This window comes from Chaetodon trifascialis, chromosome 9, assembly GCF_039877785.1.
Source record: "Chaetodon trifascialis isolate fChaTrf1 chromosome 9, fChaTrf1.hap1, whole genome shotgun sequence".
Classification (NCBI taxonomy): domain Eukaryota; kingdom Metazoa; phylum Chordata; class Actinopteri; order Chaetodontiformes; family Chaetodontidae; genus Chaetodon; species Chaetodon trifascialis.
In genome coordinates this window covers 11,069,072-11,096,075 of record NC_092064.1, presented here as the reverse complement: position 1 = coordinate 11,096,075, position 27,004 = coordinate 11,069,072, and the positions used below count along the sequence as shown (strand labels likewise).

At 42.0% G+C, this 27,004-nt stretch overlaps 1 protein-coding gene across 1 annotated transcript; it reads left to right on the top strand.

The window, feature by feature from the left end:
* Positions 1–1,363: 1,363 nt before the first annotated feature.
* kcnj5 (potassium inwardly rectifying channel subfamily J member 5) lies at positions 1,364–23,991 on the top strand. Its single transcript, XM_070970092.1, has 4 exons — positions 1,364–1,837; positions 12,072–12,154; positions 14,628–15,501; positions 21,640–23,991. The coding sequence occupies exons 2-4, from the start codon at positions 12,092–12,094 to the stop codon at positions 22,023–22,025; spliced, it is 1,323 nt and encodes a 440-aa protein (XP_070826193.1). The 5' UTR covers positions 1,364–1,837; positions 12,072–12,091; the 3' UTR covers positions 22,026–23,991.
* The last annotated feature ends 3,013 nt before the right edge of the window (positions 23,992–27,004 follow it).

Sequence of the window (27,004 nt, the reverse complement as noted above, 5' to 3'; positions counted from 1 at the left end):
GAGGTGGTACAGTCAACTGAATGGATTTCCCCACAGGATGAACAGGAGAGGCAATAAGGTGGAAGGGGCTTGCCTTTGATCAATAAAAGTGTAACCTCAGGAGGGGAAATAATTACACATGCCCTGGATCTGAACAGCTAAGGGCTGATCCACATCCAGGACCCATGTGGCGCTGCCGCGGAAGGATCTGAATTTTTACAATAAAGAGCACCAACACTTCGTGATGACTGCCAAGACGAGCACCGCTACCTTGGGAGCGGGTGTGAGTGTGGCCTAGAACTCACATCCCTGAGCCAAATCCCAAGCTTCTAATTATTGTAGCCTCAGTTCTTGATGTTCCATAATCCGCTGTCACTGGTTCCCCTGCTGGTCAAGGAGGCTGGGAAAAAAAAGTCTCCTAGCATTACGCTATGCCCCTGTGACTGGGGGGGAGCAAATGCAGGAGCAAAGGGGGGCTGCAGAGTCATAAATCTCCTCCCAAACGCAATGCAGGAAGTAGATGAAGAGGCTTTCTGGTGATAGCTGCTTCTGTTGTGCCTCCCCCACTTATTATCATTTCCCTCTCTCTCTCTCTCTCTCTCTCTCTCTCTCTCTCTCTCTCTTTGCTCTCACTCTCATTAATCCTCCTCAGATCTACATTCAGTTTTCTCTTTGCTTAATATCAATGTCAAGTGTCCATCCTTCTGTCTTCTCATGGAGGACACACATCCCTGTGGCAGGTACTGAACGTAGTTTAAAAGATGGGGAATAAATGAGTCTATGCACTGCATTCTGCTGCTAAGCTACATGCTTTTATTTCACATTTGAACCATGCCTTATGGGCACACTGCCCATCATCACGGTTGATGTGAAGCTAATGCAGCCACTTTCTCTTCACCTCATTCAGAAGGCATCATTTACTGTGTGTTTGGAACTGCAGTTGCAATTCATGTAGTGAAAGTGACACCAAACCTGATTTACAAGCCAGAAATTCTGGGTCAAAATGTCCCTTTCTCCCTGTTATCTCTACATAACTGCTGTTCTTTTGTACTAGCTCCAGTTCACCTCATCCTCTTCGCTCCTTTCTCATACTTTGTAGCAATTTTCTTCCTCTTCCACTCTTTCTTCACCCCCCCCCCCACAAACTCTCTTGTCTCTGCTTCCACTTTATATCTCTCTCAAACCCTTAGGGCTTTTTCTTCAACTGCAGTTTTAGAGCAATTGATTATACCACACTCCTCCTCACCATCGCTCTTTCCCTGTCTGCACCCCAAACACACACACACACACACACACACACACACACACACTCGTTTCTCTTTCCTACCTCTCACGATACCACTGTACTTGACTTTTTTTTTTTTTTTTACACACATTTCTCTTTGCCTTTGCAGCAGAGAGAAGGGAGCCATGTGGCGGAGACGCACACACACACACTGATGGCAAGGCTTTGTGCAAATAGGCATAAACACACACTCTTACAAAGGACAAATCCTGAGAGACAAGAGGTCCAATCTCTGTGTGGAAGTGAGAAGAGAGGAGCGTTCAAAAGAGAGAGCACACGCATATTTACATCCTCTCCATCTCCTCTCTCACCCACTCTGACTCTGCCTCTCTTTCCCTGTCTCTCTGCCTCTCTCTCTCCTCCTCTCCCTCACACATGCACAGACAGACCCCCCTCTCACACAGGAGTAGATAGAGAGCGGTGAAGAGCAGAAGGAGCTGGGTGGCAGAAGAGAGGCAGGAGGGCTGTTGTTGATTGAACAAAGCCAGGAAAGGAGTGCGCAGTCCTGGAGAGAAGAGCAGCTGTGAAATGCCTCGAATGGAGCCTGCCAGCTACTCCTGCAGAGACCTGAAGGTAAGCCTCGTGCACCACCGATGGAGAAAAAAAGCAGAGGAAGAGACGGAAAGAGGAAGGCAAAAGAGGAGGAGGCTTTAAAGCCGCTGATGCATGGTACGACTGTGGCTCCACGTACAAGCTGCCTCCTCTCAGTTTGTCTGTGGATGGCATCACACGCTGTGATTGCATTATGTGTTTCACTGCACAGCCACAAATCCCATCTGGAGTGGCTTGACAAATAAAAAGTGTGCATTACTTGACTCTTTCAAGTAAGAAGATCAAAAACTATGAGAGTCAGATAGCTGGAGACGGAGACAAGGGCAGATAGCAAGAGAAGATGTGAGACAATACACTTCAGGAGCAGGAACGGGAAAGTGATGATGGGGAAAGTGTCTGGATTACCCTCCTCCATCAGTTACATCCTTTGTTATCATCACATCTTGCCTCCTTCATCTTATGTCACTGCTGAGATACATACATAGCTCATCACCATGCATCTCCTTGCCCTCATGGCGGGGGCAGGGTAATCAAAAAGCCAATGGATTTCTCTGACGCAAGCAGAGAAAAGCCAACACTCCTGCTGTTCGTGCACACTCATGTGCCGTGTTATAGTTCTCTCAGTGCAATGCAGGAGTTTCACAAGCGCAGCAGGAGCAGGAGCAAACCTGCCGTTCGTGTGCATCTATCTGTGTTACGGTAACTGCAAGTGTGTGTGTACATGTGTGAAGGAAGGGGTCTTGTGCCACCAATACACAGCGCAGCATGTTTCAGCTCTTACATGTCTTTGAATACATTGGATAAAAGCAGGAGATAAAGACGTGTCGTAGTGAAAGCTGTTGGCGATGTTTTCATGAATATTGTAGGCTACATCAAAAGCATTGAGAGAAAATCATTTATATTGATTCCCCTGAAACGCTCTCTGGGCTGAGGATTAGGGCTGCTCGCTTTAATGTCTGATATACACCACTATTTTCTCGTGTACTGTAGCTGCAGTTCAGTGCACTCATCTCCAGAGTTGCCGCTGTAAAACTTTGATGACAATGCAGGGGGCTTCGAGTCACATTATTCGAGCACAGTTTCTCCCGAAGCTCCTGTCCTTCCTGCATTGTCTCAGGCATTGTCTCATCAGGGACTGTCAAGACAGCATCAAGGCAGTGAGTGGACTCAATCATCATTTTTTAATATCTGTTCTCTGGAACACTGTGTGGGAAGGGCAGGCCATCTCTGCTCTCATCATTAACCACAGCTTTACATGCGGCACACTCTTAACTTGGCCAACTGGAGCGAAAGGAAAAGAAAAGCCCAGTCTGACGGAATGCTTTCTTAATACTGGCCTCTGCAACAACACCTGCTTATTTTCCACACTTCAGGCTACTTTTATCACTGTGATCTACCATGACCCTGCTCACAGCTGGCTGAAGCATGATTGGCTGTTTAAAAAGTGTAGAGGGAAACGTGAACAGCTAATGGTTTATGATGGATGGCCTTTTGACCTTACTATCAGCGCCATCACTGTAGCTGCAACTCAGCACTGTGTTCGCCTCTCCGCTCCTGCTGGGTTATTATCCATGTCCTGATCTCCCTAACAAGAGGACAAAAGAGGGTAAAGGGCAGATGTAATGCTCAGCAGGAGACCCTCAAAAGAGAAGACGCTGTGAATAATTAATTCGATCTGTTTATTTTGTCAGTACTGGGTGTCTCTCGGGGACGTAGGGAAAGCTCCGTTCCTCAAGCAGATCTACATTCTCTAATACCGCAGCGGCGCATGTGTGTCAAGAGCTTAGCAAGGCGTGAAGATTTTTTTTTTTTTTCTTTTTTTGCATTTAGTGCTCTGGAAAATGTGTGTGCATGTCAGAGCACTGCAATAAAAATACAGTATTTTTTTTTTTTTTTGCAGGCTGTTGATAGACCTACATGAAGATGTTTTATTTATGCTGCACTGCTGAATGAATTGTCATGTATATATTCTCTGTCAGTGCTTCCTCCCTCTCTGAGAAAATAACTTTGTGTATAACTCACAAGTCATAGTCTTGCTCTTTGTTAGCTCTTTATGAATACAATGTCTTGGTATTTGCACGGAACAGACAAGTAACATAAAATTTCTTACACAATCTTATCATCCCCCAAAGAAAACCACTGGCTTTATGTGCTCATAAATCTGCAACCAATGCAAATTCAAGCCCTGTGTTTACGGTGTTTTAAAGTGTCACCTACGATGCTGTGTAGCAGATTTACGCTGGAACCCGCTCACTGATTCAGCAGCAGCTACACGATGCATGGATTTCTCCCGCAGTCCTGTCACACATAAAGTTGATACAGTGCATAGAGCTGCTGCTCCAGCCTACACGCAGCACAAACAAACCTTCTGTTTGGCAACGAAATGGATGTTTGAGCGATCACCTCTTTGTTCTTTGTTTGTCTGCTTGGCCAGCACACCTATACCAACACAAATGGACATGAAAGTGTACATATGCATGCACACACATCAGTCCCCTGTTATGAGATAAGGGCAGAAAATGCAGTTTGCTGCCTCTTTGTGTTTTCATGCAGCTGTTATCATCTTCAACAGTGATTACACCTTTCAGGTGTTTGGAAGGAATATCATTTATGTCCTTAATCCACCTGGTTACCAGGAAGACTAATCAGTGTACACTTCAGTGTAGTGATAATGGTTTGGAAGTTTTACAGCGTCTCCTAGTAAACCAGTGGGGCAACACCAGCCTTTATCTGCAGTTATTTTAATAAAGGAGAATTCTTGGTAGTATTCATGAGGATTCCTTTAGCTGACACAATGGGAGAGATGTGTTGATGTCTCGTGTCCAGCTGATAAGTATTCAGGTCAGGCAAGTTTAAGTAAATCACACGAGGGTTTGTTTATTGTGTTCCAGGATTGCTGCATGTATCATACAAGCACTGCAAGCAGACTCCCTTTAATTGGCCAGTATACCAAATGTCCATGCAGATGATTTACTTGCATAAATGTACGGACACAGTGACCGCTCTGTTAAATTCACAGTGCAAACTGATTCATGAGGTGCAAGGCAGTGGCGGTTGTAGCAAGTTTTACCTGGGGTGGCAAGAGGCTGGCATGAGGTTTCCCCTTTCAACTTTTATGCTGAACACGTTTTCTTTCCAAAAACAAGTTCAAGCATTGATCAGAGATAATATTTAGAGGTTTTATTTATTTTTATATTTTATCATACACGATGACAAGCTAAGCTAGCATGCTATGAGCTATAGCTAGGCTATGAGCTGGCTAGGAACAGTCAGCCATGGCTGCAAAGATTTGGTGATATATAGACGCACTGCTGCAAATTCTCACATCTGCAATTAAGCACAACAAACAAATAAGAACACCTGGCTGTCACTTAGCACCAGCAGCAACAGTGGACAATAGAGATTCAATGATTGAGATTAGATGAAGCAGATTGTGACATCAATTGGTAGATTTTCCTGGGTTGTGGGTGAAAACATTTTTTTTTATTTAGGGGGCAAAATTAATTCATAACTGGTGACAGAGAAGTTTAGACCAATTAGGAGAAATGTCATGAGCTTTCAACACCATTTTTCAATATTAATTGTGTGCAAATATGGTAAAAACTGGGGTAGCAAGAACTTTTTTGGAGATGGCAGGTGACACCCGCCACGGGCACAAGCACAGTTTAACTTAAAAGCGGACGTTCAGTACATGCACACACTTCATTTTGAGTATTTGGTTTAAAAAATGTCACTGCAGTATCATTAAGATGTAGAAAGCAAAAAGTGAAATCAAATAAGTCTGAAATATCTTAAATCAAGGCAATATGTGTTTGTTTTATCCTCTTACCAGGCAGTTTTTATTTCACTTGTTTCAAGCTTTTTTATCCTTAACTTTAAATCAAATTAAAGATTGTGCAACTTCTTACTGAGATTTTATTACTAGTTCTGAGTACCTTAATGCTTGAAGCTAAACTTCCCAGAATTATCAAACTGTTTGATTGACACTGACAAATGAGACAGAATCTCATTGTGCTCAGACAGAGACAGAAATGTACTGTTTTTAGTCTGGATGCAGTACTTTTAAGATATGGCTTCGTTTACTAGATATTTTAACTTATTTTAAAAATCTTACTGAGTGAAATTTTCCTGTTCTGTTTGCAGATGATTTTGCTTGTTTTAAGTAATAATTCCCACATTTTATTGCTTTTTTTCTCTTATTTTGAAAGCTGATTTTTTGCAGTGTACAAAGCGTGAGCATCCATCACCCAGGGGAAGCACATCCCCGTAAATTTGCAGTTCATTAGCACGGATACGAGAAATACTGTGCAAGAGTGACAGCATGGAATTTTCTATTTGACATGCTTCTCCTTTTAAAGATTTTTTTTAAAGATTAAGCAATTGCTGAGCCCTTTTTTCAACACCATCTTGCTTCACATTCACACCATGTCATCTACTTTCGGCAGCGAAGGTTTAAGCTCATCACTAAGGGACACCTTGTCAGAAAATGCACTGAGCAAAGGGTGCTTTTCTCAGCTGCTTTGGATTTTCAACATGTAGCTGTGGCGTGGTAATCTCATTTTATTCTGACTTGGCATGTGATGACTATAGAGAAGGAGGCTCCTCATTGGGACAAGCACGGGGACACAGTGAAGCATGTCAGGAATTCCAATCAAGTCCATTTGACCTTTGGCTCCTCCAGCATTCACCACGCACTGCTTGGTTCTGCTACCCCACCCCGCCATGCTCATGGCCTCCCATCCTCCCGCATCCCATCCTCCCCTGCTCCTCTGTCCCCCGCAGTGAGGTGAATCAAAAGATTGCTGAACCACATGCAGTATAGTAGGATCAAGTTTGATGCAGAGGACTTGATCTGATTTCTAAACAATTAACATTGTAAACAATTGAAATCATAGAATATGTCATGCAGATTATTATGCTCACATTCACATACGTTGCTCTCATTCCAGTTTCTTTTCCTTAGCCAGCACTGCTTTCCAATACAAAGTGGGATCTAAAGCCGTAAATCACAGCAAGAGTCTGACAGAAACCTCTGATAAGAAAACGAAACAGGGTGTTGGGGAGTATGCCCAGCCACCCAACCTCACACATCTAAGTCGCTTTCCTCTGTCTCTTTCCATCATGTCTCTCACGCTTCAGGCCAGTGTGGTTGAAGAGGGTGTTATTTGGCTTCAGTAAGTGTAGGGTTTAATCCCATCCAAGCTCCGCTCAGCAGCAAATATCAAATCTTGGCACATTACATTTTTTAAAAAAACATACTCATCTTAGTGGAGGAGCAAGGCAGACCTGAAACGTGCAGCAATAACAATTTAATAGCTATGATAGTTGTTTATGGCTTCAACGACTGTGCTTTTTTTCTAAGGGTGTGTGCAAAATGTACTGTATGATGGAGATTCACTGAAGGACAGAGAGATGTGTGTGTGTGTGTGTGTGTGTGTGTGTGTGTGTGTGTGTGTGTGTGTGTGTGTGTGTGAGAGAGAGAGGGAGAGGGAGAGAAAGAGAGAGAGAGTTGGACATATCATTAGGGAAATTGTTTCTCCAGTGTGAGTCGAACGTCTCGGTGCAGCAGTGTCACTCCAGAGAAGGTCATCCATGAGAAGGACACAACTGGATACACTCAGCTCACTATCGGGCATAATGGGGAAATGGGAGGGAGGGACGGTATGAAGTTTGTGTGTATGTGTGTGCGCACGTGCACGAGTGAGTGTGTGTGTGCGTGTGAGCTTGTTGGGCCTGCAGCCAAACTCGCTGGGGACGTTTTTAGTCATTTGACCCACCCGACCTCAAAGTGTCATAAGTGAGCAGAGATAGGGATGAAGCCATGTTATTTTATGGACCAATCTTAGCCTGGGACATAATCATGACAGGCCTGGTGACCATGACTCCTTGCTTTCACTCAAGGCGAGGAGTGACGGAGTGTAGGGAATCAAGGAAATAGAAAGTTCTAGAGCTTCCATGGTCAGGGAATAGAGACAGCAGATAAGCCGGACGACTCTGCCAGTGTAGATATCTATCTGATGCAGTGACTCGGTAAATATAGATGCTGATTCAATTCTCTTAAAAGATCAGCTCGGCTGCAACCTTTCTCTTTTTTTTCCCCCTCCATTTTCTCTTTATTTCTGTTTTTTTCTCTGTCTCTTCTGTGTCAGCAGTGTATTTGATGAACTGACAGAAAACTGCAAGCCATGACCTCAGAATCTATGGATGAGTGCCCACTTATAGTCAAATTTGTATCATAAACTAAGGCATACTGCTGAGTTTGCAACATCTTACTGCCATTTGTAACCCTGTCATGCTAAGCAGCATAAGCACTATTGTCAGGTCAGAGCCCGGTCTATGGAAGTGTTATATATATATGTGTGTGTGTGTGTGTGTGTGTGTGTGTGTGTGTGTGTGTGTGTGTGTGTGTGTGTATGTACTAGATATATATGTACTAGAAAATACTGCTGATTTTTTCCATTCCTGAAAAGTTAACAGTTTAGATAGAAAACTTGTACATCAGCAAGCAGCATTCTCAGCATTTGCAAAACAAGCACGTCTTTGCAAATTTCAAGCAGGAAACAGTGTTTCTCCCCAGGCTGGAAAAACTAAATTGATTACCTCCATATAATGGGAAACAAAAAAACTAATTCGCAGAATGAAACATTTGCAATTATGTTGATGAAGTGAGAATTATAATTCAGGTAATTAATCTGTTGCAGCGACTTTATTAGAGCAGTGATTAGTATTGATAAAAACCTTTGTTGGCTCAGCTCCAAGCCAGCTTTTACCTTTCAGAACTGTACATCAAGCTGACAACATAAGTTTCCAAAGTTCTGAAAATGCAGAAAATTAAATCATGAAGTAAGTGCTATTCAGGACAATACCAGCCCCAGGGGAAAAATTATAGAGCCTGTCACAGGTTAGGAAAAAAAGTCACATTTTGCTGTACTCTGTGCAGATTATTGTTTACGGCGTGCAGCCTCAGCAAATAAGGAAAACGTATGTCCTGTAGATATCCCTTAGGAAGCAAGTTTGCGGGTTTACTAGTACCCCTTGGCTTTAAGCACAACAGATGAGTGCTCTCGTTATCAGGACACAAACACAATTCAGCCAAAGCATCCTGTCACTCTCCCGGTAACAAGATAAATGCCTGTTACCCTCTTAAAGCAGCGAGATAAAACACCCCAGCTGGTATCCATGTTCGAACACCTCTCATTTGGACTTGTTGAGGCTGCTGCTGCGAACAGACGCCACAATCACAGCCCTGCTGAAAATACACACAGGTCTGGAGTTCACAAATCTCCAGGGATTCATGTTTAATTCATGAGAGAACCTAAAATGAGTCAGAAAGCGAGACCTTGCAACTCCTTTAATGTATTCAGCGAGGTTTGTCAGAAGCTTTGTGTGTGTCCCGCGCCTCTGCTGTCCGTCTGTCTGTCTTCTCCCTGCTCAGATGCCTGTCACGTCACTCTGCCCTTTGCTTTAGACCATCAATGTCAACACTACATTCCTGTGTGGATCTGATTTGTGACGTGGTCCTCTCACTTCTCCACACTCGACTTTGCATTCTCTGTCCTTGCTTGGCAGTGATCAAATAAAGTAACATCAAAGACAGATGACAAAGAAATGTCAGATGTTGTTAAGGTCAGGAACCAGCGGCAAAAGTAATTTACCCATGTTCTTTTGCTTGGTTGGTCATAAGGCCCTTTGTCTCTCTTGTTCTTTTATGTCTATAGTCCACACATATACAGGGATTTTCTTAAAACGCAGCTTATTCTATTTGTTTTGGCCTTTTGTCAACATACACACTCATTAAAAAGATAGGAAAACTCCAGCCAGGGTGAAGATTTTCGGAAAATCAGTGACAGACGGGGAAAACTTTGTTTACTTACTAAGTACTAACCATGCTAACAGGATATTTTATATGATTATACAGCGCACAGTTCCTCTTCCACCATATTGAGGAACAATAGGTGTCAGAATGTGCCATGGAGGTCACTGCTCCAAAATCCAACACTCCCACAACACAGACTACACCATCAGTGTTGCTGGTTTTGGATGAGGCCTGGTCGGACCTCTAGTTGCAGATAGCCTACTGGTAATAGCTTTTTTTCAGGCTTCTGATTGGCCGGCTTGGCTTTAGGGTTAGGGTTATATTGCTGTTAGTTTGTTTGGCATGCTCTTGACAACACTTCATCTGTGTTTTGGGGTTTCTATTTGGACAGAGATCTTTCAAAAAAGCTGCTTGTGTGGACATTTTTTTTTGGGGGGGGGGTGAACGGGGAAAACTGATTTTAACATCCGTTTATATGTGGACTAGGCTCACAAAATTATGAGTACTTGATTTTCAAGCAACACCCAGGGGCTCTATAAGTTAATTGCCTCTTGTGGAGCTTCAAAGGTGTTGCAAGATTGTTGCTAAAATTAGGGATTTATCTGAGCCCACCCCATCACACACACACAAACACTCAAACCCTCACTCCCCTTTGTAACTATAGCAGTGGCTGCTATTAAATCCCACATTGTTCAGGAGACATTGAATCGTTCCTTTTGTACTTGTCCTGTCACTTTGTACCTCACAACAGTTTAAAAATACCTGTTTCGGCGTACAAGTCAGGAGCAGAGAAATGCTCTTTAAAATGACATCACACACAGTGTAGCCTGTCAGTACATCACCTAGCCACACCGGCGGAGCTAAAAACAACCACAAAGACAATATGTATATTTGTTTTATGTTAGATTACATTTTAAGTAAAAGAGACAGCAATAACTGCCTCAGATTTGAAGGATTGTGTGGCCCTGCAGGAGAAGTGTGAGAGCAGTGTGTTTGTATATAGAGAACTGTGTGTCTGTATATGTGTGTGTCTGCATGTGGGCACATGTACTTGTAGCAACTGGCGATGTTGGCAATGACAAGCCTGCTCTTTGGGAAAATGATGCCGTTAAAAACACCACAGCTGAGCCTGCTTCATTGTACAGGCAAATTAGCCAACAGTGGACACTGGGTCATCTCCCATGTGACGTTAACAGCTAATCCTTTACTTAGGCCTTCCAGCAGTGAAAATGCTGCTTTTATCATCAGATTTTATTATATTGTAAATACTAGTATTAGAGACGTACAGAGGCAATCTTTTTATGGTTAATCACAGTTTGAGGGACAGGACTGCCAGAACTAGCTTCCCGCGCTTTTAAAGTGGCATTTTATGTGTTTTCACCTAAGCACAGAATGCTGTGGTCTTTTGAAATTCAAATATGTATTAATATTTTAACATTTATGTGTTAATACTTAATTCAGCAAGGCTGTATATTTACAGGGTAAGCTGCAAATGCATCTACTGGTCATTAATGGTTGTTCAGGTGTTGTATTCATGAATAACCCTGTAACCCCCCCAAAATTGAGGACAACATGATTCCAATGGCACAATGTTGACCATGTTTGCCATCTTAGTTGCTAACATTTGCTAATTAGCTTTAATCATCTGTATGCCTGTACCAAATTTCATGGTAATACACACAATAGTTGCTGAGGTATAAATGCGAAATGTCAACCTCACTGTAGCGCTAGAGCAAAGGTCAGAGGCTCAACAAAGACATGAGGGCACATCACCTGGGAACCAACAAGATGTTTAAGATGTTTCATCTTTATTAGCGTCACATTTTACAAGTACAAGTTACAAGTAGTAAAAAAATTCTTCATATATACTACAGCGCTATATCTTGAATTTACCAGTATAATGTCATAAAGGTAAGTTCCCTGTAGAGTCTATACCTGTATAACAAAACCCTTCACACTATTTGGACAAAATATTACAACCGATACAAACGCAAACATCTTACTCTGTTGAAGATTTGACCTTTTAAAGCGTATAGTTCAAACTGCCCTTGTGGATTTCTGCGGGTTCTAATTACAACAGTTGGCAAATATTGACACATTGACAAATTGAGGAAATATAAATGACAAGTAGAAAATAATGTGCCTGTGGGGTTGAACTATACATCAACACAACATTGTTAGCGTGGACATAATGTATGTACTTTTCAAAGAGGTTGTGTAATTTCGATAGCGGAGGGCTGAAAGGTTGAAAGGCCTGATGGATAAACCTTACATGCTTGGAGGGCACTGTAGCTTTGACCTGTATTCTCTGTTGTATTGGTTCATTTCAATATTGTTGATCAATCAGAAGAAGATCACTGTGCTGCTGCAAATACCAACAAATATGCACATCTTAAAGCCAAAATTTAATGGACTATTTTACCTCCTTGTGTCTTCCAGGTGTTGAGCTTCAGCTGAGGATGGCAGGAGATTCTCGAGTCCTCATGGACCACAACATGGAGATAGGAGTCACACCTGCACAGGTAAACTGCACAGCCACCACTGGTCAAACGCTTTATTAATGCAGTCTTTCCACAGCTTGGAGAGAAAGTGTGAAACATCAGAGAGAGGTTGTGAGGGAAAGGTATGGTGATGGAGGCTCATTGAGAGAGCTGAAAAAGAGATGGAGAAGATGTCAAGAGATGGGAATGATTAGTAGAGACAGAGCGATGTGTGTGAGAAAGAAATACCAGACGTCTCTCAAGAATGGTGGGAATGAGGGGGGTGAAAGGTTGTTAGATACATAATAGATATACTGTAGGCGTGCTTTATAGATTAAATAAACAGTGCAGATTATGGATCAAGTGTAACCAAACCTGTTTTTGTTTTTCTACCTCTGATAAATATATATTTCAGTTCCCAAAGCAGTTGAGATAAGGAAAAGACACACCACTCACTGCCATAACAGATGGTGGAGGGGCACTGGTTATCTGTCCTGATTCCCCAGCTGATTTAGATTTATGCTTTCTACCCAGAAAGGCTCAATAAGGGAAAACACCCACCACTTACGACCGACTGCCACACAAAGAGAACTAATTAATTTGTTTATTGACCATCAAGCCCATAGACTGTATTGACCACAAAGACCAAAGATTGGACAGCACTGCTTTGACAGCTTCATCTATCACTCAATTAACCCTGTCTCAAAGTGTGGAAATGAAGAGGCCTATTTAGGCTCTTTCATTTAAAAGCTCTGTAGTAGCGATTAACAACAATTTAAAAAAACAACTGTGCACATTAAATGATGTTGTGAGTGAAAAGTTTTACTTGCGGAGACATGCTGGACTGACTGTGCTCTGAATCTGTGTTTGATCCAATATCCCTGAGTGCAGCTGGTAATAAGGGAGCCCATTGACATTTAGTGAGTGCATCGTCATCAAGCCCCTAATTGCGATGCCGGTCAATAAGCATTGTCTTTCAATTCTTCTTTGTCAAAACGTTTCTTAAACAGGCATCACTTCACATCAATATCTGAAAACTCAATACAGTACATGCAGGCCTGACCGAAAGTGCATGTACAGGGCAGCAGTGAAACAGCACCTGACACCTGATGGAAACCATCCTGAATAAAGCTGTCTGACACACTTTATTATCCAGGCTCTGCGATCGAAGCCACTGCAGTATTGTAGTGCCTTAGATTATGCCCTTCCCTGGCTGAACTGTGAGAGTCAGTGTCTTTGTGAAAGAGCAAAAGAGTAGTCAGTGTACCCACAACAGGATGTAACTTTGCTAGTGAGCCTCTATAGGGCAGCAGTTGTCAGACTAGGGAGATAATAAATTGTGATTTATGTGGGGAAAAACATCAAACAAGAGGTTGTTGATGCTGTGGTGCTGACTTTTATTTCACAACTGGATCTTTTTTTAAAGTTGCTTCCCCTATCAATGTCAGTGATTGGTAAAAAAAATAAAAATTGCGAGGTGGGGGTTGTAAACTTGTTTCGACTTCTGAAAGGGGGCCATGCCAGAAAAACCTTGAGAACCACAGCTATAGGAAGATGGATCACAGGTGTCTGATTAGCAGAGAGAGATTCAGAGGACACAGAAGCTGTTCTCTTGCTTCAACACAATACATTTCAGTTGTCAAGTCAGATTGTGAAGTGTCAGTGTGCCGTCATCGCGTCCTTGGACAGTTTGAAAGGTGCCTTGCAATTCTGTCGTTCTGTATCTGTGTCTTTTTGTCTGTCTGTATGTATGAATGTGCACAAAATGTCCAAAAAGAGGGCCCAGCCCTGGCAGCTGGATTCAATGCAGAAACACATTGTCGAGCTGCGTGGCAGTGATTGTTTTTCATAACCCTGAATGTGTGAATGCGTGCACTATTAGAATCCTGCATGTACTCTATGAATGAATGGTTCTAAGATAAGTGCAACGTGTGTCCCCAGGCATATGCCAAAGGATGCCATAAGGCTCTATTGGGGAAGGATGGAGGATCTGTTCCTATCCAGGCCTGCCAATGTCCCAGAGGGTGCGAGGGGAGGGAACACAGGGGACAGGGAGGGAGGCAGGGCACAGCTGTGGGGCCAGATCGCCTCACTGGAGCTGAGCCAATATAGACAAAGACCTGGGCGTCCTTGTGTTCTTGTTTTGTCCTTACTCTCTCTTTCTCCCTGTATATATGTGCATAGACCGACAGCCACAATGTCACTGTGGAGTAGCACAGAGCAATGACTTTGTAATGCCTCTTAATTTTATTTGTCTCTTGGCCAGCAGCACAGAACAGTGCATAAAGGCTGAAAGAAAACCTCATTAAAGAGGTTCACACCTACATCCACAAACTCAATATAACTGAAGAAAATATTAAAGGAAATAAATTGTTTTGGCTACTGTAAATTAGACCCCTGTGGAGAAAAACTTTAAATTGCCACTGTTCTCTCTCCCTCTGTCTTTGCCTTTGCTCCTTCCTCCTCCCTTCACTTTGCCTCTCTCTCCTCTCTTTATCTTTCCTTTTCCACGCAGGTGAAGAAGCTTCCTAAACATTTGCGGGAGGCTCAGATCTCAACAGAACGAACCCACTTGATTTCAGACCCGGCGAAGAAGCCACGTCAACGATACGTGCAGAAGGACGGCAAGTGCAACGTTCATCACGGAAACGTGCAAGAGACCTACCGTTACCTCAGTGACTTGTTCACTACGCTGGTGGACCTACGCTGGCGTCTTAGTCTCTTCATTTTCACCTTGGTCTATGTAGTCAACTGGCTTTTCTTTGGCTTCCTGTGGTGGCTGATAGCACTCATCCGTGGGGATCTGGTGCATGCTGATGAGGAGGGCTGGACCCCTTGTGTGGAGAACCTCAACAGTTTTGTCTCAGCCTTCCTGTTCTCCATTGAAACAGAGACCACCATTGGGTACGGTTATCGTGTAATCACAGAAAAATGCCCTGAAGGTATCATACTGCTTTTGGTGCAGGCCATCTTGGGTTCCATTGTTAATGCCATGATGGTGGGCTGCATGTTTGTCAAGATCTCACAGCCAAAGAACCGTGCCGAGACCCTCATGTTCTCGCACAATGCCGTCATATCGGTGCGAGACAACAAGATGTGCCTGATGTTTCGGGTCGGGGACCTGAGGAACTCTCACATCGTGGAGGCATCGATCAGAGCGAAGCTGATCCGCTCGCAGCAGACCAAGGAGGGGGAGTTCATCCCGCTCAACCAGACTGACATCAACATCGGCTTTGACACGGGAGACGACCGGCTGTTCCTGGTGTCGCCGCTCATCATCTCTCACGAGATCAATGAGAAGAGCCCCTTCTGGGAGATGACACTGGCTCAAATGGAGAAGGAGGAGTTCGAGATCGTGGTTATCCTTGAGGGCATGGTGGAGGCTACAGGTATGAAGTGGGGAGATTAAGTGAAGGGGTAAAGAGAGGGGGAAAGGTGGAATGGGAGGACATATGGATAATGAATAGATGGAAAGAGAGAGAGAGAGATTGATAAAATGTAGGGTGTGGGAAGTGAACTGAGTGGGAAGGATGGGAAGATGGAAAAATGCATGGAGAGATACATTGCTTCAAAGAGAGGAGGGGCAGGAGTGAGTATCTGAAAGTGCTGCAGTTTGCAAAAGATAATACAGAGAGACAAACATTAGAGAGAGACTAACCGACAATCAACTCTCTAAGTGGGACAAAAATAATATTAAGCATTTCAGTCTGCATTTTGCACAGGTTTTAATGAAAACTATCATTTCAATGATTTCATAAGGTGAGGAAGGTCTTTCTTCATTAATCCCACAACAACAAATCATTTCTACACATTTCCAAATATGTGTTACTTCAGCTGAGGCAGGTGATCGAAAGCTCATCGTGCCACCGCCGCCTTGAAAATGCTCTCTGTTCTCTCTTCAGCCCGCATTTCCACTGTTGCTACTTCAAGGTTATGTCTTTGATATTGTTTATTTCACAATGAATGAAGTGTAGCTACCCACACTGCTGGTCTGTGTTTTGGGTAAAGGCCAAGCAGTCCTGAAAAGTGCTCCGGGCCAGTTACATTACGAGGCAGACGTGAGCAGGTGTTTCTGTAAAGTTCCACAAAAGTCCTGTTTCCAGCATGAGACAGCAGAAGGAAAATGTAGCAACTTCAACTTAAATTATTAAAGTGAGACAACAGCACGTCACGATGTCCGTGTGTCACACAAGAGGTTTTCAAAAACACTCAATTGATGATATTCAAAGATTGTATTTTGTCATTTTGAAGAGAACATCAATCCCCTGCCATTCGTAATTATAATGTGATGAAGACAGAAACATTTTCAGCATGATGGCCAACAGCAAGCTGTTAATTTGCTGTGCCAACGTGTTTTCTGTGGGGTATTGGCTAAATCAAGCATTGTTTATATTCCTAAGCTGCATTGTTTACTGGCCTTTGTTCAAAGACTAATTATGAGCCACTCATTTTAAATACAATGCATTATACATGTTACTAATTTACTTTATTGGTTATCATCATACTTTTCATCAGTAAATAAGACACAGCGGTTGATTAGTCTCATGCACGTGTCTTTTTAAAAACTCCACCGAGCTCCCTAATGCGATCAGGCATGGCTTTGCATGCATCTGAACATTTCTGCTCTATTTATTTTTTTTATTTTTTTATTTATTTATTTATTTTTTCCCCTCCAAAGCACCAGCAGTCATCATGCTTCCTGCTCACGCTGCTGGATGCTTGACTCAGGCATTAAATCACCTCTCGCTTCACCAGAAGAGACCATGGCATCATGCAGGAGTTATGTCGTCACCGTCCTTGACCGCAAGGCACCAGACCAATCTGACCATCCAGTAACCCTACTGTACTTCCTTCCCCTGTTTACATTAATTAGACTTGTTAATCACGGTGTATGCCGACAAATGAAATGATAGCTTAAGTTCAAATGTGAAAGCTGAAGACGCACCCTCACAAGCTATTTTAAAAGTGATGACTCTGCTGCTGTCAGTGTAGCTATGTATCAATGAATGGATGGCCGCATGCTGCGGTCTGCAAAAAACATACTCTATTTTTCTGATCCAACAGAAAAGCTTATTAATACTTGACAAATTCCATGAGCAATGCCAGAGGAGAGAAAAAATACAAACATTTACTTTTTTCACAGTTGGAAAAGAAACTTATGGCTCATATGAAGCAAGTAATGATCTCATATCACTCTATCAAATTGAGGAAGAGTAAAATCAGCATGTGATGATGTCTACAAAGCGCACAGGCTTTATGTACTGTAGAGTGAAAAGTCACTATTAAGCAAAATATGTACTACATCACAAATTGGATGCTGTCACAGAAAGTGGAAGTGACAGATAAGTGGGTGGCGAAATGGCTTCATTTTCTCTTTAATGGCCGGCCATTACTTGCTTTCTCCCTTGACATCCAGCCCGTGGTTTTAAGCATGATTGTGAGTAATCGCTAACAGCATTTGTTTCTCCAGCACTCCTACAGCATTTGAGATAAAGAGTGAAACAAGACAATGACTTACTAAAGAACACTCTGCCTTCTTACTTCATGACACAGCTTAATTGCACTAATGAAAATAAATGCAATAGGAACAACACACACTCAGTTACAGCCTCTGAGTTAATGAATGCAGAACACTTACCAAATGTCACAACACTATCAAAGTATGCAATTAAAGCCCATATACATAATGAAGTGTCATAAAAATGTGTATAAAATCATGTTTATATATCTGAAGCTCAAAATGAAGCTAACCTCACAAGCTATGTTTGGAATAAATGACATGCAATTCTCCCCAGTGCCATCATCTTTACTGTAGTTGGAGCTTTTTTTCACTTATCTAGCTGCTGCAGGGTAATAATGTGCAGAAAGCTATTTTAGCTCTCGTGGAAAGCAAGAAATAATTTTCTTTTTTTCTCACATTTAATTTCCAATCCGTCTGAATGTTCATTATATTGCTAATTTCCTCAAATTTGCCCTTGATCACTTCCTCCTTTTATTCAAATCCTTTGTTAAAGTACCGGTTTCAAGTACAAATAGAGGAACTGGAAATTATGGATTTATTGAAGAGCACAGGTAGTACTCAGTGGCTCAGTTTATGCTGTCATGAAAAATGAAATTTTACCGTTAGTAACAATCTCTTATTTAAACATTTCAAAGGTCGTAAGAGATTTATTAGACTAAAAAGTTTTTAATAATAATAATAATAATGGGCACCTCAGCGGCAGTCAGACCGAATTCTCTCAGCTATCTACAAATAGCCGAAGGGTCTCTGGACTCAAGATGTTTATGTACCCTGTCTGTATGTTTTGTTCTATTTGGTCAGCAAACTAACATTTCTTTGGCTCTAAACAAAAAGTGATTAAGCTGCAGTTTATAGTGGCATTCCTGGTACTAGTTCTGCTGTGCCGAAAGGCCCAGTCATGTGCATCAGTGTTGCCGACAACAAACCCTGTTTTCATTATTGAAGTGTCTGTGAAGATAGCAGGTTTAAGGCCGCTTTGTTTCCTTTCCAGTAAATAGTTTGTATACATAAAATAAAGCCAGCTTTATTTCGTTTCTCAGACTCCAGAAAACATCTTGCATCAATAATGTTGCTGTGTCTGAGAGTGTCTGCAGCTGTGTTTTTTATCCCACTTCCCAGGAAATTCTGGAAAAACAGACACATATAGCAGGGCTGAAAAGGAAATTTTAGAGATGGTTACTAGTAGTGGTTTGTCCTCAGAGAAAAGTATTGTTATTGTATCAGCTATCTGGGCCAACAGGAGAGCTTGGTTACTAGTACGCATACAGAGCAAAAAGTCTTTTCAAATAGAAATATTAACATGGAAATATTTGATTTCAACACCAATAATGCTGGGAAGAAGATTTCAGAGAAGCGATGCATTGTAACTGTTTATCACGTGTTTTCAGAACAACAGGCCTTTGGAGCAGCCGGCTTTTGTTTTTGAGATAACAGGCCGTCGGACAAATGAGCTTTCAGTCCCATGGGCCATTTTTCAAACTACTCGAGCTGCAGAATAATGGGCCGTCAGAAAAATGAGAAGTTCCCTTTTTATGTGCTAGTCTAAGGACGCATGCTTTCAAAACCTGAGTGTCAAATTTTATTCCCACAAAATTAAACCTGAAAATCACACAAGCAGAAGGGGTCAAACAATGTGAATTCCGTAACCTCTTTTATTATAACGGCTCATCTGTCAAATCTTGAAACCCATGAGCACATCACAGCAGAAGTGTGGCACCCTGCAGCAGACTTTTTCAGCCAATTGTATAAAACATAAACACACAGGTGTTCTTACAAAAGATGCAAGAGGAAAAAGCCAATTCACTGTTCTGGAGCCAAGAGTAGCCAAGAAAGAAGGTAGAGCAGAGAGGGACACATTATCATACAATATCTGCTACTGTTGGTAATGAAAAACCCAAAGAATGTCTTCAACTACAGATCTGTCAGTCTGTAGTATCCAAAAACTGTGTGTGTTTGTGGCAGATGGGGGGTGGTAGTATACTTATTTGTTCACATTTGTGAACTGATTCAGTCTCTTGAACAGGCTGTTCATTTTGATCTAATCCCTCAAGAAATAACTGCTATCAAAATGTATTTTCATAACCACAACAATCAAAACCATCTAAACAAACGCATCAGCACAATGCCGTAGCAGCATCTGAGAAGAGTCTCTGTCGCCCTGCTTCTAGAAGTCAAAAGCAACTGGACTCTTAAATTGTGAAAAAACCTTAAAAAAAATGACAAAACTGGATGCAACATCTTTCAAATGCTAATACGACAAGACACTAATAGATCTTCACAACACAATCGAATGGATTTGGACTCCAAAGTATTAGCTAAACTAAGAATTTAAAACCAACACATCAAACAATATGTCATCATCCTTAACAGACACTATAGAAAATCCTTCTCATTGGGACTGAAAGATGCTATATTGCCTTTGATTATCTCGTCACAGAAATAACAAACATTTCACAAGTTAAATGTGGAAACTAGGCCACTCGTATCCAGGGGGAGAGCTGAAAAAAAAAGGTGCAAAAGCCCCTCCTCTCACCGTGACATCAGCCACCATATCAATTTGGCATCTACATCTATTTTAGAGCACATGCTTGATGTTTTTAGTGATAATGCATTTACAGAAAACCAGAACATTATGTAACTCCATAACTGCTTGAACAAATCATATTAAGTGATACTCCAACATAGACTGTAATAAAGAAGTGGATGTAGCCACTGTGACATCACTATACTGATTTGAGGCCTTCAGCTTGGCATTTTGGTCGTCACCATCTTGGTTTTTTGGTGCCAGAAGTGACCATAACAAGAGAGTGGAGCTGGGGAGGATACGCTTCTATTCTGACTGACAGGTCATGAACATGCTGGATTGCAGAGGGTTTGGAAATAGAGATTGAAACCTTAAACTCATAAGGAAAATGTTTACTGAGGTAATAAATCAAGTGAGAGTTGGGGTCATTTTCTCATACGCTTACATACAATCAGACTTCTTTTTGCAACCAGTGGAGCTGCCCCCCTGCTGACCATTACAAAGAGTGCAGGTCAGCACTGGCTTCACTTTTCAGACCTGGAGGCTACATCCACTTCTTTCATGCAGTCTATGTACTCCACACAAAATATTTAAGTGTCAAACACTCACCTCCTGGAGGCCTGAAAGGTAGCTGTACACAGTTGTGGCTGTCTTTAGCTTGTGGCTAATTTAAGAGCTGAAGTCTCAGTAGCCAAACATGATACACCTGTGTGAACTGGTAGCAGAAAGCAGTAAGAGTGAAATGGAAAATAGCAATGTTAATGCTAACGCTAATTTTGAATCCACAAGAGAGATGATAGTGGCTAGCTTTCTAAATGCTAATGGCGCTAAACCTAGGATTCATAACGTACAGTAACAACCTGTCTAATTTGTGATTAATTGTGTGATTTGTATCTGTAATTTATTCCTTACTTGTGTTTTCTTCACAATGGGTGAATATATTGTGTAAATATTGTAACTCTCTGCAGCTCAGAATTCTCTGCTGCCCCTTTTTCATTGCAGCAAAAACTGTCACACCTGTGTAACACCTACGAACCAACACTTTTCCAAAAATAGATATATATCTGACCCAGCAAGTGCACTTGTAAGATTTTTTTATGACTTGCTTATTGTCAAAAATACACCTCAGAATGACACTTTTTCAGCTGTGTGTAAATGAAGCACACATTTTACAGTCAAACAGCCCAAACCTTCTATTTAGATAAGTAGTGTTTCCATTATTGCTTTCACAAACATGATGAAGGTTTAGAGGAAACACAGGTGCGCTTCTCGTCCTTTCTGTGTGAAATTCCTGTGTAATTATGAATAATTTACTCATGCTGTCTCTCTTTCTCCTTACACCCTTTCCATCTCTGTGTGTGTATTTGTTCACCTGTTCTGATTGTGTGTGTGCTCGCGTCTTTCCATCCTTGTGCATGCATGCTATATGTTGTGTGCATGTCTGTGTGCATGTGCACATTCGCCTCTCCATAACTGTGACAGGGATGACGTGTCAGGCACGGAGTTCCTACCTGGACACAGAGGTGCTTTGGGGCTATCGCTTCACACCGGTTCTCTCCCTGGAGAAGGGCTTCTACGAGGTAGACTACAACAACTTCCACGATGTCTATGAGACCAACACCCCCACCTGCAGCGCCAAGGAGCTAGCTGCTAAGCTTCGGGAGGGGCCACTATTGCCTCAGCTTTCGCTCCTCAGCCCTGAGCCCAAAATGCATACTTTTGACACCCTAAATCGCCTGTCCAAACCGGACCCACTCAGCCGGGATGAGGACATGGAGGAGAGGGATTCAGGGGGTGACAGAGGAGAGACCAATGGCTCAGCTGCTGCTTTGGAGGAGCCGCCGCTCGTTGATGGACTGCCTGACTGATGTGACTGAATTAAAAACCCAGGAGGGACTGGACAACAGGACGGGACAATGTAATGCTTCATTTAGTCAATGGCCAGCTTGTTCCATTGCAATGCTTGGAGATGCAAGACATCTGTCTCCAGCCCCCGACTCATGCAATACTCCTCTACTAGAGTGTCAATCTATAGTATAGATTGGTTTTGTAGACTCGTAAGTACACATACACAGACACACACGTACGGTATCTATATCTACACTTAAAGGTTGGTGGCTCAGATTGTCTTTTTATAATATAATATAATGACCACTTACTGCTATAACAGCTCAAGTTGTATAATGTAAACTTGAGATGAAACTGGTAGCCATGACAAGAGTACCATGGGCTTATTATGGATACTCCAATATTCTCATTTTAGAGTGTGTTGATTCAGCTTCATTTGATTAGAGTACAAGTCTCAACACTCAGCTAATGTGTCTGACAGCAGCTTCTGCGTGGTAATGGAACCTTGTTATTGATTATTTTTTTAAAATGTGGGGACTTATTGTTTCATTTCTCTGTCAGTGTTGTTATTATTCTGTGTCAGAAACCCAGTTCACCTAGGGGGAAGTGTATAAGGCTTCTAGTTAGCATAGACAAGAGCAGATGTAGGAAATAGTTCTATAAAAGGCGATGTCTACTGGCCACCACTATCCAGTTTTGTTTTCTTCGTACACACTTTCCTCATGGTTGTACTGTCGTCAATTATCTCATCACGGTCGTCTCCCCAACATCCTGGGAGAAAAGAAACCAGCTAGTATACCTCATTTTCTATTCATTTTCAGGGTTTGAAATTGAACAAACAAATGCTGACAAAAGCTGTACAGTATATGCCACTGACTGACAATTTTGCTTAAAGATTTAATTCCCCTTGCCACTGCAGCAACTAAAACATTCATTCCAAGTCCTCTTCTTGGTACGTAAAGCACAATTTCCCATGAGGTGACCCCACGCCGACCTGACCTCCTACCACCACTGGCTGATGCATGTCAGTCCTACCTAAAGTGACATTCAAATGTCAATTCAAACATTTCTATAAAACATTTATGCTCAGCTGCTATCTGAAACGTCCTTGTTTTTTATACACACACACACATAAATATTTCAACAAGCAAAATGAAATACTCCATGAATCCTCTTATGTTTGTTTTGTTTTAGTTTTAAATATTCAAAAGACATTCAACCTTGCTATTTTTCAGCTACAAAAAAAAAGAAAAAAAAAAGTCTAGTGATGATAGGAGCAAGTTTTTCTGTGTCATCTCATGACTTTCAGTATCTGGTGAGCCCGTCACCTGCAGTATTGCCTTCTTGTAATTATTTCCTCTGAACCTTCATCTTTCACCCTTTGATTTGAATCCATCTTTGTCCACGCACACTTGTTTCACACTGCACTTTGGCCCTGTTCCACAAGCAGACCCTGGGTCTCTTGCCTGATATGGTTTATGGCCCTCGTGACTACTATTTTGTCCGACACTTATCCTGTGAGGGCTCATAGTTTATTGTATTTATTTGAACTTTTTGTTGAAAGGACACGTCAGAGCTTGCATGCATGAATCAACCCCTATGCGTCCCATTGCTGAGTAAGTTTAATACAATAAGAACTACAGGGTATTTTCTAGGCATGCAAATTATGAGATTTCTACAATATATTACCAGATGATGTATTAATATCCAATTATCATTTATTAAAAGAAAATGAGATTCCTGATACTTTAAAATCTCCCACTCCCCAATTTAACGTAAATGATTTTTTTTTTTTTTTTTTGGAGGGGGGGGTTACAGATGCTTGTCCAATCTATGTATTTATTTTCACTGTGACATTTTAGCATCTATGTATTCCATTTGAGAAACGATACGTTTGTCATTAGAGAGAGAGAGAGATCATCTTTCACTGCTGGAATGTCATCTGTTTTCTGTGTGCTCTCATGGGAATAAACATAATATGGCCGAAAGAACAACATGTTCCTGTTAGATAATGTGTGCATGCATGAGCGAGTGTATGAGAGCATGTGAGTGTGTAGTTATTTTGCACGTAACTCTGCGGCTCATTGGAAAGTACCTTAATTTTAACATGTGTGATGCTGCACTGTATCACCTGCATTGGGACGAAATGACAGATTTAACTGATGGTAAAACTTCCACACAAGCTACCTGAAAACTGGATTAGTTCTGTATCCAATTATGAGAAGGAGACTGAAGCAACCTTTGATTATCAGCACAGAACAATCTCGTCTTGTATTGGAGCTTGAGGCAGAAATTACTTCATGCATGCTAGGGGAATAAATATGAGGGATAACATCTAGAACTTTGTCGCTCCCCTCCCGTATCTAAATTTGAATTCATTAATTCAAATTATACAGCAGCAAAATCTGGATACATGTCAGTATTAACCCAAACCCTGCCTGTGCAACATCCTGAAATCTAGCAGTAGTTGTCCAAGCCTAAAGGCAAATAACCCGTGGTTTCTCAAGGATTAACATGATTGTGCCTGCTGGAGTCCTCAGACACCTAAACAGCATCCCTGCATCAGCTTTGTGTGTTAGGAGACTGCAAGTACACAAACAGAAGTACACACACACGGGAAGACACAATCACAGAAAACAGCTGGCAGACTGATTAAGGCCACCACAGCTATTAACTAGTCACAGAGAAAACAGTGCAGAAGTCACAGGGGTAATCGCATTTATCCAGCGTCTACACAGTACAAGCAGTCAGAAAATGAAACATGATGTTACATTTGGTGGCCAGCATGTCATAGAAATTCACTGAATCACAGCAATGTGCTGTCAAGGCTATTCTTGTCCAAGCTATTAAATTTGGAAGCTGGATCGTCAGCAAGCTGACAGTCCCTGATTCAAATCTGAATAATGTACGATGATGAATATAATGCATCCATTGAATGGTGCTTTGAAATAGGTACTGAAGGCAGGTGCATGTGGGTGAACATGGGTGTGTGTGAGAGAGAAAGAGAGGGGGAGAGACATAATCAGTCATCACAACCTCAAGCCTGTGGCGCACATGAACACACAGCAACACCCACAAGCGCACAACAAAACAGAAAATTATTAATTTAAACTTTGTCCAAGGTAGATGTACCCTTCATACAACGAGGACCTTATGAAAGGACAAAGCACGAACAAAGACAGATACAATTGCTAAAGCTGATGAATGGCACCACACCAGCAGAGTAACTAGCTATTGTTCTTCCTCTTTCCATGGCTAGCTAATATTCTTCCCTTGTGCTTTAAATAATGCATGCATGACGAAGAAGGAAGCACATAGGCCATTAACAACTGCATAGTCAGAATAAAACATCCTGCACAAGAAAGAGAATTACAGTCAGAAAAAAGTCGAGGGATTTTACTCTGGTACAACACACGTGTAAGCTCTTCCCATATTCTTGCATCTCTCCATCCTCAGACCTTATTTAGCTTTTTGCAAACAAGCTGACTGTCAAACAACTCTCTCTCTCTCTCACACACACACACACACACACACACACACACACACACACGCACACACACACACACACACACACACACACACACACACACACACACACACACACAATCAAGCAGTTTTACAAAGCTTTTTACATGTTTCTGTGGACTGCCTGGTGATGTATTTCTTTTTTTTTTTTTTTTCCACCATCCACAGCCACATCCAAAAGATGAATTGAGAAGCTCTCAAACCCCATTGTCCCCTCTTTAGCAACTGTCACTCCCTGCTGCAATTCTGTCTTATTAAGCATTCAGATATCCTCTTACATGGTACTGCAATGTCTTCATTCCCTCACAGCTCCCACTGGCAAACGAAGGTTTTATGTATGCCATTTGTTTCTTCTCTCTTTTTTGAAGCTTGTAATTTAACTCTCCCGATGCACTTGTAAGGTACTGCTGCATAGGTTGGATCCCCTTCTGCACATGCATCTTCATGTGCAGCTCTATGCCTCTCTGCCAAAAGACCTGCTGGCTTTCCTGGGGATCTTCCCCTGCACAGTTAGTCTGAACAAAAGCTGTAAGCCTCCAGAATAAAGCAGTGAGTGTGCTGCAAAACCTTAGCATATGTAATACAGCTTCACACAGACCTGGTGAACCAATCACAAGAAGGTCTGAAGTATTGCAGCTCACTGTTTGTTCATGTTTTGAGCAGGTCTGTTAAACAGTTTGAAGCAGTTTAGGAAACAAAATGTCCTCAGAAATGTCTGAAATCCAGGTAAAACAACAAGCCACACAGCACGAGCTACTCATCCATCCACATTATTCTTAGTGCAGAAACACTGCATGCTACCATAAAGCCATACGTTAACATTCAGTTTCACAAAATTGTCTTGTCATGTGAGAGAAAATCAAAAATAAATTGCCACACACTGGCTAGAGGTATGAAAAAAGCATGAAAAGAGCATCAGTATAGCCAGGCAATGCTGCCTGTGTACAAGGAGCTTGATAAAGGATCTTTTTCTGGAGTTTTGAATGGAACAGGCAGACAGATGCACAAACACAGAGGGAGAAACCTTTGCCTTTTCCCAGCCAGGAGACAGAGGTCTGCTCTTTGATGTGTTTGGATGATGGCAGCCTTTGATGAGGATTTCTATGGCCGCAGAGAGGCTGTGGCTCCAAATTGAGCTGGCTGAGCTTCACCTGCTGAGAAGTACAAGCATGGCAACACTGAGAATACAAGCATGCTTAAGGATGGAAGCTGTACAGTCAGCGCCCAAGTTAAAGCATTGCTTCAACATTTTGAGAAATGCTGTTATTTTTTTCTTCTAAGATGTCTGAATGGTAAATACAAAGCTGCTGCCATTAGACGGCTATCTTATTAGCATGAAGTCTAAACACAGGGGGAACCAGCTAGCCTGTCTTTGTCCGAAGTCAACGTAATCTGCCTACCAAAACACAGAACTATTGCTTTAACGGCCTCCCTGCAAGTGAAGTGAAATAATTTCCTTTACTTCTTGTCAGAA

Coding starts and splice junctions, on each gene's coding strand:
- kcnj5 (XM_070970092.1), top strand. CDS start 12,092: ATGGCAGGAGATTCTCGAGTCCTCATGGACCACAACATGGAGATAGGA. Junction 12,155..14,627: donor TAGGAGTCACACCTGCACAG/GTAAACTGCACA, acceptor TTTTCCACGCAG/GTGAAGAAGCTTCCTAAACA. Junction 15,502..21,639: donor GGGCATGGTGGAGGCTACAG/GTATGAAGTGGG, acceptor TAACTGTGACAG/GGATGACGTGTCAGGCACGG.